This window comes from Aethalodelphis obliquidens, unplaced genomic scaffold (assembly GCF_003676395.1).
Source record: "Aethalodelphis obliquidens isolate GAN/ISIS:26980383/991018 unplaced genomic scaffold, ASM367639v1 scaffold12, whole genome shotgun sequence".
NCBI classification, from domain to species: Eukaryota; Metazoa; Chordata; class Mammalia; order Artiodactyla; family Delphinidae; genus Aethalodelphis; species Aethalodelphis obliquidens.
The window spans coordinates 14098366-14114085 of NW_020837956.1; the positions used below are offsets into that span (position 1 = coordinate 14098366).

General features: G+C 40.5%; 1 protein-coding gene and 1 non-coding gene across 7 annotated transcripts in view; one reads left to right on the plus strand and one right to left on the minus strand.

The window, feature by feature from the left end:
* The window catches only part of QPCT (glutaminyl-peptide cyclotransferase), a 49189-nt gene that overhangs the window by 22047 nt on the left and 11422 nt on the right, over nt 1-15720 (minus strand). Inside the window, exon 1 of one of the 6 annotated variants that reach the window (XM_027113364.1) lies at nt 6161-6375. The exons of 1 other annotated variant lie outside the window; for it this stretch is intronic. In XM_027113364.1, coding sequence (XP_026969165.1) covers nt 6161-6280 — 120 coding nt within the window. In that variant the 5' untranslated portion in view covers nt 6281-6375. Of the gene's footprint in view, nt 1-6160; nt 6376-15720 lie in introns of those variants that run through there. 4 more of the 6 variants (XM_027113365.1, XM_027113363.1, XM_027113367.1 and 1 more) reach the window with 4 other exon arrangements.
* Nucleotides 13758-13863, plus strand: LOC113624211 (U6 spliceosomal RNA). The gene has a single exon (XR_003434257.1). It is a non-coding gene; the product is annotated as a U6 spliceosomal RNA (small nuclear RNA).

Genomic DNA, 15720 nt, shown 5'->3' on the forward strand with positions numbered 1-15720 from the left:
CAGAGAAACCAACTGATTTTCCCAAGGTTGTAGGAGAGTTACAGGTAAGTTCGAGAGAAAGGATCCTGGCCCTGTAGATTCCCCATCCCATGCTAGTTCTCCTCTGCCTTCCTACACTGTCTGTGAATTTCCACTGTTAAACACAACGTATCAATGCTGTATCTGGAACATCTCAAGGTTTGTGTTTATTTACTGGTAATACATTTTAAAATATATTTCCTTAGTAAATTTGTTGCTGCAGCCTTTAAACTCCTTGGTACCTCAGATCTAAGTCCTCCTGTTAACTCTCAAACAGCACTTTGAGAAGGAAGAAGGAGCTAAAAGACAACAATAGAAATGTGAGAAGTGAAAAGAGAATGGAGGCAAGAAGTGGGAAACTTACATGGTTAATTATTACTTAACACTGGGCCAACAAGAGCCTCAGGTCTCTCCTGCTGCCTCACAAGCCCCATGCAGGGCCATTCACCCCCCACCCCACCCCACCCAGCCCCCACCCGGGTTCACCATGCTTCAGTCACCTGGCATCCTTCCAGGACCCAAAGCAGTGTGAGGCTCAGGCCTCCTGGGGCCTTTGCCTTGTGGTGCCTTCTACCTTGAAGGTTTTCCCCTTCCTCTTCACCTGGCTAACTCCTGCTCATTTCGGGTGGTAGCCCAGAGGCCTTGTGTGTTTACTTGTTTAATGTCTGATTTCATGCAAGAGGCAACTCCAGGAGGACAGGAACTATCTCTCTTACTTTCCACTCTCTCCCCAGAACCACACAGTACCCAGCTCACGTGGCACACTCAATAAATACTGGATGAATTCATCAAATGTGGAATCGACAGATGAACTATTTTTCTAAAATAGTTTCAACTTCACTAAGATTATGTTTACATAATAATAAAGTAAAATGGGCATGTTTGCCATCATGTATACCAAATCAGTTGAATGAACAGAAATTATAAAGTCAGGAAAGACAAGTGGCTGCCTGCTGCAAAGGGCCAGGAAGTGCTGTGGGTCAATGTTGGTGGGCTTTGTTCTTTTTGAATTTCTGAGAGTCGATGCTTGTGATGATTTAGAGTTGAGTTGGCCCAGTAGTCATTGTGACAATCAAGCACTGTTGTGTCAAAGGCTGTTTGGCCAGGGGCTCCTTTTCTATGCACTATTACTCCATCCCAGAACCTACCTGGTCACTGTGGTCCTTCACTCCATGTCCACAGTGAAAGGAAATCAAGCTGATGTGTAAATGGGCAATTTATATTAAAGATTGCTGCCATGACCTCCCCCCGCCGCACTGCCCACCTGCCCAGTGGGGTGGAGTGTCACTCCAGGACCCTTTGTTTTGGACATGTAAGATCCCCCTGTCCAATAAATCATTGATGTCTCTATCACTGTCACCGGGCTCTTTCTCTGGCCTTGAAACTAGGCAACTACAAGGCTTGCAGGCCTGCAGGGTACAGTCCAACAACTGGTGGGCCAAACAGGAGGCCAAGGAAATTCCCGTGAGCCCCGAGATGTTGGGAAATAAGGACGGGGAGGAAGAAGATAGATATATAAATAGGTGATTTATGGAGGCTTGAAAGAGTTCTTAAGAGATTTAAGAAAAAATGGGAACAAAATAAATAACCCTCCAGCATCTCTACCTGTAACAGATATCGTGGATGAAACACAGTTGACAAATAGCACCAAAAAATGCTTAATGGATGCATAAAGGGTAAGCTCAGCAGACAGGCCCATCAGTGCGCCTGAGTACAGACACTGACCTGTGTTGATCCTCAATCTCCTGGGCTCACCCACTTAATGAACATACTTCAGTAAAGTGCCCTCCTTCACCCTGCCTCCCTGGGAATAAAGATGCCCCTGTGAAATCACAGAGATCAAAAGCTTCCCAGTCAGTGATGGATAGAGAAGGGGAAACAGTCACATTCAGTTAATTACTTAAGCCTTTCTATTGATATTTATTAAAGCCCTGAATGGAAAAGCATTCGCTTTTTCCAAACTAAATGGCATCCATTCTATTTTTGTGGAGGCTGACTCTCAGAATCCAATAAATCTAAACATCTATGTGGGGCTGAGAGGAAGGAGGAAGAGGGGAAACCTGGAAAGAAAGTGTGGGCTGGGCGTGAGGAGAGTAAACAAATGAGGCAAAACTATGTTGAGCCCAATGTTAAATGCCAACCCCCAATTATTCTAGGTTTATTTCAGTTAAAAGGCATGTAGACAATTTTCTATTGGGACAGGCATTCTCAGAGGAATGAGTCTCTATTACAGCCCCTGCCTTGTCTTTCATCCAGGCAGAAAGGACAATAAGTCTGCTCTGGGTGACAAGAATCTTTCAGCTAAAAAAGTGTGACCCAGATATCCTACAGCATCTCCTCTGGACTAATCACATGGTGCCAGGCCAAAGAGGAGTTTAATTACATAATTTGTAGAGCTGGCCCAGCTTGCAGAGGGATTTGAGGTCCCAAACCATTGAATTAAAGGGAGAACATTACAGAAGCATAGCCAATTCAATTCTAGTTTCCATCCCATATGAGCGTCTCCCAGACAGCACTCAGATTAACACCTGTGTCTACGGCAAATTCAACCCAGCCGGCATTTACTGAACTCTTTCTGTGTCAGATGCCACTGATATTACAAACGCAGTTGTGGAACAGTTGGGAAGTGAATAAGATAAAGTTCTGTCTTCTTTAAAGGCTAGCAGCCCTCTATCTAAAAGCAAAGTAGTGCAGGCTTTGAAAACAACAATTTAGGGCCAAATCGCAGCTCCCTCACTTACTAGCTAGGAAAAATTTCCTTATCTGTATAACGGATGTCATAGTACTTACCTGCCAGATGGTAGAAGCTCAAAAAATGGCACATTTTCTTTCTCCCTCTGCCACCAATACCCAGGCTACCACTGGCCCCCTGTCCCTTCCTTGGAGTCTCCATTGCTGCTTCATGATTCACAAGAATCATGATGGGTAGAGGGGTAGATGGCTAAGAACTTTTCGAACCATGGAGGAGGGGAACCCTAAGGTTTTTTAGAATGTATGTGGCTCCAGAGGCAGAAGCATGTGAAATGCTGTGAGAGCAGTAATTGTCCTCCAGAACTACCCTGGAGGAGGACTTTCAGGTGAGGCCAACTTTCCTGTTCAAGGTTCCTCTGTTCAAAAAATCTGTCCCTCCACCCTCAATATGACTCAAATAATAAAGGAAAATTCTACCAATTAAAATATGTTGGGTCCCAGCTTTACAATAAAGTTTGGAAACAACCTAACTATCCAATAATAAAGGGATAGTTAAACTAAAGAAAGATGAGGGCTCTTCAGTTCGCTGCTGTAATGGTGGTCAAGTTTCCTCATCTGTAAATTGGGGATGAACGTACCCTCCTCACAGAGGCACGGTGAGATTCAAGTCAGATGCTTATATATAGAATCCTGGTACCCAGATGCCAATGCCCCTAAATATATACCTGTGGGCCCACCTGTGAATCTACCAACTTATAATATTACTTCTTTGGAAAACAATGTTTACAAGTTTCAAATAAGCAAATCACGGTCTTCTAGACACAACCAAAAATTAGGGTTGAACTGTTCTTACATATTAGATCCCACTGTTAGAGACACACCTTTATTTCAAAGCAAAGAAAATGGATTTCAAAATCAATGCTTCCTTTACCACACCTCACCTTTCGGCAGACCAGTGTGCCAAGGGCACACCCCACGTGACTAAAATAGCTAAATGCCATTCAGAGCAGGAAGGCATGTATTTTAGTGTGGATTAATTCATTTCCCAGGCTTCAAACTGTACGTGACATCTGGAAGACTTTATGAAAGCCTGGAGAGTGAGGGAGGGCAGGGGACCAGAAACCAGGAATTGTCATGGTTGATTTTGTCATTTGCTTCTTTAGCGTGCATCACTTCAAAGGAAACAATTTCCCAATAGAAAAGCGATCAGAAGTTTCTTAAATATAAAAGGGATGCATGCTTTAAAAGACATTTCTCAAAAGTTAGTCTCATTCATTTAAAACATTGTAAGAATCCAGCACCTTCTCCCACCCACAAATACATCCTGCCTGTAGATGATCCCTTCAGAGCAGCTCCTTCAAACAGTCCCCACCTTGTTTAGTTCCATTCATGTCCATGTATCATAGACACATTTGGCGGCTCCACATTTCGGCAGTTAATGCCCCTTCCCAATTTCTGGTCAGGAAGGAGAAGATTTAAGTCTGTGCTGAATCCCTATGGGAAGCTTTTCTTTCTTTTTCTTTTTGCTAAGATATTGCTGATTTATTTTTTTTAATAGATCTTTATTGTGGTACAATTGCTTCACAATACTGTGTTAGTTTCTGTTGTACAACAAAGTGAATCAGCCATATGCATACATATGTCCCCATATCCCCTCCTTCTTGAGCCTCCCTCCCACCCTCCCTATCCCACCCCCTAGGTCATCGCAAAGCACAGAGCTGATCTCCCTGTGCTATGCGGCTGCTTCCCACTAGCTAACTGTTTTACATTAGTGTATATATGTCGATGCTACTCTCACTTCGCCCCAGCTTCCCCCCTCCGCCCCCCCACACCATGTCCTCAAGTCCATTCTCTACGTCTGTCTTTATTCCTGCCCTGCCACTAGGTTCAACAGTACCTTTTTTTTTTTTTTAGATCCATATATATGCATTAGCATACAGTATTTGTTTTTCTCTTTCTGACTTACTTCACTCTGTATGAGACTCTAGGTCCATCCACCTCGCTACAAATAACTCAGTTTCGTTCCTTTTTATGGCTGAGTAATATTTCATTGTATATATGTGCCACATCTTCTTTATCTATTCATCTGTTGATGAACACTTAGGTTGCTTTCACATCCTGGCTATTGTAAACAGTGCTGCAATGAACATTGTGGTTCATGTCCCTTTTTGAATTACGGTTTTTCTCAGGGTATGTGCCCAATAGTGGGATTGCTGGGTCTTATGCTAGTTCTATTTGTAGCTTTTTAAGGAACCTCCATACTGTTCTCCATAGTGATGGAAATAAAAACAAAAATAAACAAATGGGACCCAATTAAACTTAAAAGCTTTTGCACAGCAAAGGAAGCTTTTCTTATAATGAAGTTATTCTTGGGTTGACTACCCTCATCCTCCCCAGGTTCCCTATGGCTAGCGGTGTCCATGTGTAAGTGGGGCACGTTGTGGCCCTTGAATGGTGAAGCTGTAAGTGTCACCCAGAGAGCTGAAGTGGGCTATTCATACACATCGCCTGTGGCTGGGCAGGAGAGGCATGTGGACCACGAGAGGGCCTATGCATTCACCTTACGTCCTGGATTTCCAAGCTGCGAATCAATACTGGCAGACTGTAAGCATTTAAAAGATCTGTTCAACAACACTGTCAAAGTTTATATCCCTTTACATTGCTGCTTTTCTTAGTATCTTTAAAAGTATACTATTTACTCCAATACCATTAACCTTTGCTTAAGTCCCTAGCAATTTCAGGATTTCAAAACTGTTACACAAGAAAGGGAAATAATTGTGAACCTATATACTTCACACAAAGGGAACCTGCCAATCACTTTTATCCTAAGTTCCTCATGTGAAATCTCCAACTCTATACATTTCTCTGACAATTGCATTTTACTGTCTTTTGAGAAATATATATATATATATTTAAAGTAAAGCATGTCTCCAGTTAAGCTCCTTCGTTCGGAGCTGATCCGCTTAAAAATCTAAAACAGACTGACAGTGACAGGACCGTGCAGAGACTGCATGGAGACCTCAACGTCGGGTGGGCTTCCTTGGATGCCGCGGCGAGGGAGCGGTGGGCACAACGCCAGACGCGGCCAGCACCCCGGCGGCCAGGAGCGCAGAGACCGCTGGCCTCGCGTGTCCCGAACGGGCGGCGGCGCGGCGATGCACCCTCACCTCCCGGCTCCGCCACCGCAGGCAAGTCACACTTCCTGTGCCTATCAGTACCCGCATCCGACCGCAGCCGAGCGGAGGCCGGTGACATCACCCAGCTCCCGTGGCATCTCCAAAGCATCCCCGCGGCCAGGGAGGACGCAGAGCCCCGACTCCTCGGGGCGCAGGGGCCGGGGACTTCGGCTCTGCCCCGCCTCCCATCCTACCTAGGTGGGGGTCACGGGACTCTTGAGTCCCCGCACCCGCAAGAGCCTCCCAGGTACAATCGCCCAGCAGCAGCCCCTCACCTTCTCCTGGGTCCAGTCTGCCGCTCCCCGACTGACACCCCGGGACACCAGGGGCAGGGCGGCCACCAGCAGCAGCAGGCGGAGGGTGTCCATGACGCGCAGGTCCCCGCCGCCTGCCATCTCTCCTGGGCTCTCTGAGCGCCGGTTCCCCGAGCCGCCGGCGGTCACGAGCCCGGGAACGCGCGTCCTTCGCCTTCCCCCTTCTCCACCCTTGGGTCGACTGCGCCCGCCTCCCCATTGCCTCCCGGTCGCCGCCCCACTGCGCTGCGCAGGCCGAAGCCGCAGCTCTCCACCACCACCCACCACCTTAGCAACCCGGGGTCTGGGCTGTCCTGAGAGGCACAAGCTTCCGAATCCATGGGAACAGAGACGGCCACTTCCTTGTCTAGGAGAGGAAGAAAGGAAGGAGGGAAGAGACATGGAGGAAGCATTTTTATGATCTCCACTGCCATGACTGGGAATAGAAAGGGGAGGGAGGGTTCATCAAACCCTGTGAGGTTAAGAATTATTTTCCTACGGCTCATTAAGAAGGGGTGGCCAGGGATCGATATTTACCGGATACTTCTGTACCAGCCACTGCCCTAGGTGCTTTTCCTATGTTCCCATATTTACCCTTCCTAACCATGTGAGGTAGGTATTAATCCCATTTAACAGATGAGCAAACAAAGCCTGAACTGGGACCCTCAAAATATTTCCTTTATAACAGTCCATCATATCTTTTCTCTTTTTTTCTCACAGATAGTTACCTTGCCTTATAGGGGACAGACTATCATACTCCCAAGCTGAGAAGTATGGTTGAAGTAACTGTCTGATATACATGAGACCTAAAATGTTCACAGTGGAATCCATGCCCCCCAAAGGAAAAGCTAAATAAAACTGTATTTACTCTGTAACATCCAAGATCACTGTTACCGCATGCCACAGGGAGATCAGCTAGGTGCTTTGTGACCACCTAGAGGGGTGGGATAGGGAGGGTGGGAGGGAGGGAGACGCAAGAGGGAAGAGATATGGGAACATATGTATATGTATAACTGATTCACTTTGTTATAAAGCAGAAACTAACACACCATTGTAAAGCAATTATACTCCAATAAAGATGTTAAAAAAAATCACTGTTATCAAGATAATTCTAGAAACAAAATGGTATCTCAGTTTGGTCTGTACCTTTCTAGTCTAAGTTGTCTGGACAATTACTTCACCATCTTCTTTTTCTTCCAAACTAAGGATCAGGGTGTGGCTTGCCATGAGTCATCTAGTAACATATAGATCCCTGAAAAAAAACAAGGACACTGAAACAGACCTGTTTGCCAGACAGCAAAAGTCTGAAGGTAATGCAGTCAGCCTGAAGGCTCACCCACTCTATATTCTTAGGCTTGGCTATAAGAGTAAATTTAAAGAGGGAGAGGGCTGACGTGAGAATAATGTCTGCCCTCCTCTGGAGCTATGGTGGAAGACAGGATGGAAATACACACTTCCCTGATGTTCAAAATTGCTAATCCTATTCACGTCTAAGAATTTTGAGTAACAATTCAAATCTTCCGGCTCAAACAAAATTAAATAGCTTCTTTAGTACATCCATGGTCAGTTCTGATAATCGGACCACCCCAGAATTGTCCATTGGTTTGTATTCAGAACAAAACCACTATCACATCTTCCAATATATTTTTCCTCTTTTGCTGCTTAGGCCAACCTTGAAATTGTGGGTTTCCTGAGTGGCTGGGTAAGAAACAGAGTAATTGTTTTTCTTATCCTATTAGCTTTTTATCTTTCCACAGTGTGATTTCTATAAGAAAGGGAAGGTGGAAATAGCAAACCTACATGAAACAAAATGTTAAAGATAGCATGCTAAGTATAAGCAATTCAAAATGAGAAATACAGAAATGCTTGAGTTAAAAGGTTAACACATAATTTTGACAGTTTCCATTGCCTAAGTTCCCCAATCTTCTCCAATTTTGATTATACTTAAGTCAGTAAGATGCTGTTGCAGTTTGAGATCTATAGGAAGTAGACTCTGGAACACAGCTTAGCATTCAGGATGTGTATTAGGGAGTGCCCTTGGGACAAACCCCTGTGGGAGGGAGAGAGAGCAACCAGACTGGGCAGAGGGAAGAGTCAGCAGAGAAGCGGCCTCCTCCTCCACAGCTTCACCCAGCCCCATGGAGAGCCCTGGAGCTGAAAGCGCCTGTCAGAGTTGTCCCACAGTGACCCCAAATGGTTGAAGCTTTGTACCCTCACCTCAGTGGGGTGACTTCCTATAAGCAGTTCTCTGCAGCCAAAGGAGCTGACAGCTAGAGGCTGTCTGCCAGCGACACTCCAACAGCTGGAACAGAGTCCTTCACTGAAGGGAATATGAACAGTACATCTCTGTATCCACTACTCATGTATCCGTGTGATGTGTCCCATACATCTAAAACATTTTGCATAGTATGTGAAACTGATTTTAGTAAATCGTGTTTTACACATGCGGGCTTTTCTGACAACTTTCCATAAATCTACGAATCCAATACAACTCTCTATTTATGTGTCCCTTCCCTCTTTATTTTTATCTTTTCTTATGCCTTATACCCTAAATATACCCTTCCCCTTTTCTTCATTCATTCTTTCCTCTCCTCCTTCATTCTGGAGACTTTCAGAAATGCCTTCTATCTGCTATTTTTTTCCCTACTACAACTTTTTCTGTCTTCAAACTCTTTATGTGGAAGATAACCCATGACTATTACATTGAACTAAACAACCGCAGGCCCCATTTTTCATCATGGAAAAAAATTATTTGTGTATGCAGTGATAGCATTAGTCACAAGTGGAATGGTTATCATCTTTATTATGGTATAGATTCTATACTGTGATTTGAATCACATTAAGGACTCAACTGTTAATAAAGGTCTTCCCCATGCAGTTTTGGTGGCAGGATTTTCATATACCTAGTCTTACCTTTAAAGACACACTATTGGACTAAAGCAGTAATGACCAGAAAGTTGTATTAAAACAGTAGTTCTCAAAATGTGATCCATTGACCCCTGGGGATTGCCAAAGACCCTTTTGGATGTCTGCAAGGTCAAATCAATTTTTACAATAATACAAAAGCAAGTTTTACTTTTTTACTGTATTAACTTTGCACTGATGTTCCTAAAGTAATAATGGGTAAAACTTCTGGCACCCTAGCACTTATCAAGACAGAACACAAAATTGCACTATTTTTAAAAAAAACAAAACCTACTTCACTGCCCTGCACAGTAAAAAAAAGAAAAAGAAAAAAGAGATAGAAAGACAAAAGAAAAGAAAAAGAGCCAGTCTCACTTAACAATATCATTGATGAAGAAATAAAAATTGTGGTTATTATTAAATCTCAACCTTTGAGCACATGTCTTTTTTTAACAGCTTTTTTGAGATATAATTAGAATATGTTAAACTGTGCATATTTAAGGTATACAATCTGATGAGTTTTAACATATGTTTACACCCATGAAACCATCATCACAATCAAGAGAATGAGCATATCTATCTTTACTCATATCCATCTTTACCCATGGGTTATTTAGATTATATTATTTAGTTTCCAAATAGTTGAGGATTTCCCTTATATCTTCTTGCTATTGATTTCAAATTTAATTCCATCATGGTCAGAGAGTGGACCTGGTATGGATGAATCCTTTAAAAATTTTTGAGAGTTGCTTTATAGCCCAGAATATGATCCGTCTTGGTAAATGTTCCTTCTGACATGAAAAGAATGTGTATTCTGCTGCTATTGGGTAGAGTGTTGTATAAATATCAGTTAGGTCAAGGTAGCTGATCATGTTCCCCAAATCTTCCATACAATATCTGATTTTCTGTCTACTTGTTCTATATATTACTAAGAAAGTGGTGTTGAAATCTCTAACTATAATTATGGATTTGCCTACTTCTATCAGTTCCATTAATTTCTATATCATGTATTTCTAAACTTTCTTATTAAGTGCATAAGTATTTAGGATTGCAACGTCCTTTTGAGAAATTGACCCCTTCGTCATTGTGAAATGACCCATTTTTATTTGGTAACAATTCTTTGCTCTGAAATCTACTTTTTTCCTAATATTAATATAGCCACTCCAACTTTCTTTTGATCAGCATTAGCATGGTGTATCTTTTTCAATCCTTTTTACTTTTAAACTATTTTCTTTTTTACAAATAAAGTAGGCTTCTTATAAGTAGCATACAGTTAGGTCTTGTAAATTTTAGCCAATTGGAAAATCTCTGGCTTTTATATGGGGTATTTAGACTATTTATACTTACTGTGGTTATTGATATGGCCAAGTTTAAATGTACCACTCTGCTGTTTGTTTTCTATTTGTCCCATCTGTTCTTTGTTTTTACCACTTTTTCTCATTTATCTTGGATTAATTGATTGTTGTTTATTATTCTACTTTATCTCCTTTATTAGCTTGTAAGCTATACCTCTGTTTTGTTGTTAGTAGTTGTTTTAGGATTTATAGTATACATCTTTAATGTGTCACTATACACCATCAAGAATTATTGTATCAGTTAGTGTATAGTACAAGAATGTTAAAATAGTTTACTTCTATTTCCCCTCTTAGTCTTTGTGCTATTGTTGTCAGATATTTTACTTCTAAATATGGTATTTAGATATTTACTTATAAATATGTTATTAACCCCACGATACATTATTATTATCTTTGCATAAAAAAATTATCTTTCAAAGAGATTGTTAAAATAAGGGGTTTTTTAAGTCTTCTTTTTTCCTTCCTTTGTGTAGATGCATATGTTCACCTGGTCTCATTTTCCTTCTGCATAAAGTATGTCCTTTAATATTTCTTGTAGTGAAGGTATGGTGGTGATTTCTGTATGCTGAATACAAATTTTTTATTTTGCCTTTGTTTTTGAAAGATATTTTTTCTCAGCATGGAATTCTATGTTGACAGATCTTTTTCTTTCAGTACTTTAAAGATGTTGCTCCAGTGTCTTCTTACTTGCTTGTTTCTGATGAGAAATCAGCTGTTATCCTAATCTTTGTTCCTTTGCATGTAACATGCCTCTGTCTTAAGATTTCTCTTTATCCCAGTTTTTAAACAATTTGATTATGACATGCCTTGGTGGAATTTTCTTTATGTTCTTGTGCTTGGGGTTCATAGAATTTCTTGGATCAGTGGGTTTTAAGTTTTCATCAAGTTTGGAACATTTTTAGCCATTATTTCTTCAAGTATTTTTATGCCCCCTCCTGCTTTGGGGACTCCAATTACACACATATTAAGTTGTGTGAAGCTTTTCAACAGTTCACCAGTGCTCTGTTTATTTTTCCTGTTTTTTCTTTGTCTATTTCATTTGTATTTTTTCTATTCCTGTGTCTTCCAGTTTACTAAGATTTTCTTTTGCAGTGCCTAATCTTTGTTGTCACCATTGTTAATTCCATTCAATGTACTCTTCATCCCAGACGTGCTTTTTTCTTTCTCTGGATGTTTGATTTAGATTTGCTTTATACTGTGCATATCTTTCCCTAACATGCTCAACCTTTCCTCTTCCTTCTCGAACATATGGGATATAGTTATGACAACTGTTTTAATATCCTTGTCTGCCAGTTTATCATCTGTGTCATCTCCGTGTCTATTTCTATTGATTGGTTTTTCTCCTCATTATGGGTTCCTATTTCTAATGCGTGCCTGGTAATTTTTTTATTAGATACTAGATGTGAATTTTACTTTTTTGGGAGGTGCTGGGCATATTTGCATCCTTTAAATATTCTTGCTCTTTGTTCTGAGACACAGTTGAGTTGGAAATAGTTTGGTCCTCTGGAGGCTTGCTTTCCAGTTTTCTTAGACTGGAGCAGAGCAGCCTGTAATCCTGGTATAATTTGACACTTTACAGAAGCGATACTCTCTGGATATTCTACTTTTGCCCTGGTATTTTGAGGCTTTTCCACTCTAACTGGTGGAAACACAAAATACTCCTAACCTTATCTGTGCTCTCAGGCTTGTTATGCTTGCTCCTTTTCAGTAGATCTTTCCCCCACCTTGAGTAGTTTCCTCACACGCATGTGCTGACCTGAACTCAGCTGAAGACTTATGGAGAAACCTTTACTGATCCCTGAAGCACTCTCTCCTGGAAGCTCCCTCTCTCTCCTCCCATACTCTGCAAATTCTAGCCACTTGACCTTCCCAAGTTCTCAACTCTGTCTTTTCATCTAATAGAGACCACCCAGCTCTGTTTGGATTCCTCCAACCTGGGAAATCTCTCAAGACAGCAAGATGGGGAAAGCATCCAGCTCATCTCATTTGTTTTCCTTCTTTTATGACTCTCCTGTGATGTCTGTTTTCCAATATTTGAGCATCACTGTTTGATATATATATTTGAAGATAAGATAATAAATCCAGTCTGTTACTCCATCTTGACCAGAAGCAGAAGTTGAGATTATGAATCTTTTAATATTCCGCATGACAAAATGGGAGATACAAATAAAGTACTTCTACCAGATGCTACATACTGAAGGACAAATATTGTCTCAAGGAAAAGCACGTGTACGATTGTTTGAGATGTGAGATGAGCTACCTGCTTTTTCATAAAATTCTACTTTTACTTGAAAGAATAATTGACTGATATCCTGATTATTCAGACTTGGCTATTTGGAAGACATTTGTTTGAAAATGAATAAAGTGTGCCTAGGCCTTCAAGGACCATAACTGACAGTATTTTTTGTCAGTGATAAAACTGCATCTTTCAAGTGAAAAACTGGAATTTTGGAAAACTTGTATCTGCTTCCATAAGCTTGACAGTTTCTTGACATGTAACAACTTTGCTGACAAAGTCAGTTATTTTAACAAATGTGATTTTTAAAATAATTTATAATAAAGTGTTCAACATTTGGAATATCTGTATAACTCAGTGAATAAATGTTTTCCAAATGCTCCATGCCCAATCACAGAGAAAAGGTCCATTCAAAGTATAAGAGAGACCAATGGATTTTAATGTAATGGAGTAAAAATGTTTATTTATACAGTTTCAGATTCTGCATTACAACTAACTTTTATGACATTATTATTTGTCATGTTTTGTTTTAATAAGAAAAAAGATTATCCATAATTATCTGAAGAGGCGATTAAAATACTCCTTCCTTTTCCTACTACATGTCCATGTGAGGCTGCATTTTCTTCATATACTTCAACCAAAACAACATGTCATAGCAGATTGAATGCATAAACAAATCCAGGTGTTTTCTAATAAGTCGGTAACATTTTTTAAATGTTAAAAAATGCCAATCTTCTCATGAAATCCTTTTTGTTTTAGAAAGCGTAACAATATTTTTCATAAAAATGTGTTATTAACTTGTAATGCTTTTGTTGTTTTAAAATAAATCCATAATTAAATATTTATAAAATGACTGTTCTAATTTTCAATACAATAAATATTAATAGACATAACCCATGTAAATGAAAGCTATTAGAGGCCCTCAATAACTATTACTGATGTAAAGGAGTGAAACATTTGATAAGTCCTGTGTTAAGGCTATTTTACCCAGGAGAACTAAAACATTAAGCCAATGGTTTTAACTTTGACTACACATTGGAATCATCTAAAAAGCTTTTTTTTTTTTTTTAAATGAAGATGCCTGGTGCTCGCTTCGGCAGCACATACATTAAAATTGGAACAATACAGAGAAGATTAGCATGGCCCCTGCGCAAGGATGACACGCAAATCGTGAAGCGTTCCGTATTTTTAGCTGCGAGGTCATCGGAATCCCAACCCCTGTCCTCAACTGGAACAAGGTTAAAAGGGGTCACTATGGAGTTCAAAGAGCAGAACTCTTGCTTGGTGACCGAGGCAACCTGGCCATTCAGACCCGGGGTGGCCCAGAAAAGCATGAAGTAACTGGCTGGGTGCTGGTATCTCCTTCTTAGTAAGGAAGATGCCAGAGAATATGAGTGCAATGCATCCCATTCCCAAGGACAAGCTTCGTCATCAGCAAAAATTACAGTGGTTGAAGACTTACATGAAATACCAGTGAAAAAAGGTGAAGGTGCTGAGCTGTAAACCTGCAGAATATATTAATCTGCATAGCTAAAAGTAGTCATGGGTAACTACAACCCCTGTTCTTGCCTAATAACCAGTTTCTTTTCATCCAGTCCACTAACACTTTAGTTATATTCACTGGTTTTACACCATGAAATACAGAATAAAGATAACACATCAAGACTGTCTACAAAAAAAAAAAAAAGATGCCTGGGTGTCACCCCTAGAGATTCTGATATGATTAGCCTGATCTGTGGTGCAGATATCACATTTCTTTAAAACTCCCCAGGTGATTCTAGCAGGGCTGAGAACCACTGCATTAATCACACACTCTGAGAAATACATTAGCAAAAACCACAGAGAATATAAAGAGGCCCACATTATATCCCTGCCCACATCTGTCCACCACTGCTTTCAAAAATGGAGTAAAAAATTAAAATGTTTGCTTCCGCAGTACAGAGTCAGACTTTTGCTGTTCCCTAGAAATCTCAGGAATCCAGATTTCCTGCAAATCTTCCCAACTCCTTTCACCAGATCAGAGGTCAAGTCAAGGTGGCAACAAAAGTTAAGAAAAAAATCTTTCCTCTGCTTTTCTCCCTTCCCAGCCCTTTAGAATAAGTTTATGCACCCCTCAAAGAAGGGAAGGAGAACATTCCCCATAAACCCTGATTCCTTTCACCAACACTAATCTTGGCCCCAAACAAAATTCTTTTCACTCCTTTACTAATTTTGTGCTGCTTTTTTTTTTTTTTTAACCAGTTTTTCTCTGTGGGCTCTGAAAACCAAAAGTCTTCAAGATCCATAGAAATGAATCTCTAGTATGGAATTTTAATCCGTTCAAGGAGATGAGGGCAAAGAGAATCAAAAGATGAAGAACCAAAGAGAAACATCATCTCTTTACAGCTCACAGAACAGACAGCTCTGATCTACACACTACCAAAATTGACTGTAATGTGAATGTTCAAGCAACTGATTGTTATGGAGACTATATATACATAGTGTATACATTTTCACTTTTTATTCAGAAAATTCTGTGGGTTTTTTTTTTGTACCTCATAGGATCAAATAGGTGAAAAGGCACCAATTTCTGGAATCTATTAATGAAAATACGTGGAAGACAAAAAGCTGTTAGCTTGAGAACTTGTTTCCATTCAAAGTTACTAGCTAAATTTTTATGGTTTAAGTTGAGAATATGATTAAAGAGGTTAGGTGTGTCAATAATATGTTTTTCAAGATCCTCTAATTCTTATAAATTCATACGATGAGAGATATTATTATCCTCAGTGTTACTGTTAAGAAATTTAAAGAACAGGGAGGTTACAGAACCTGCCCAGGGGCATGCAAAGTCAACTCAATGCAGGCAGCACACTTTAACCTACAGGCTTTTCCAGGTTCAAAGGAGAAAATTTAAGCAGGTGGTAAAATCTAATTTGGAATATGTTGAGGTAAGCGTTTACTGAGTGTAAAACCAGAAACCTTTTGAAATTATTATTATTATTATTATTTTTTTTTTTTTTGGTACGCGGGCCTCTCACTGTTGTGGCCTCTCCCGCCGTGGAGCACAG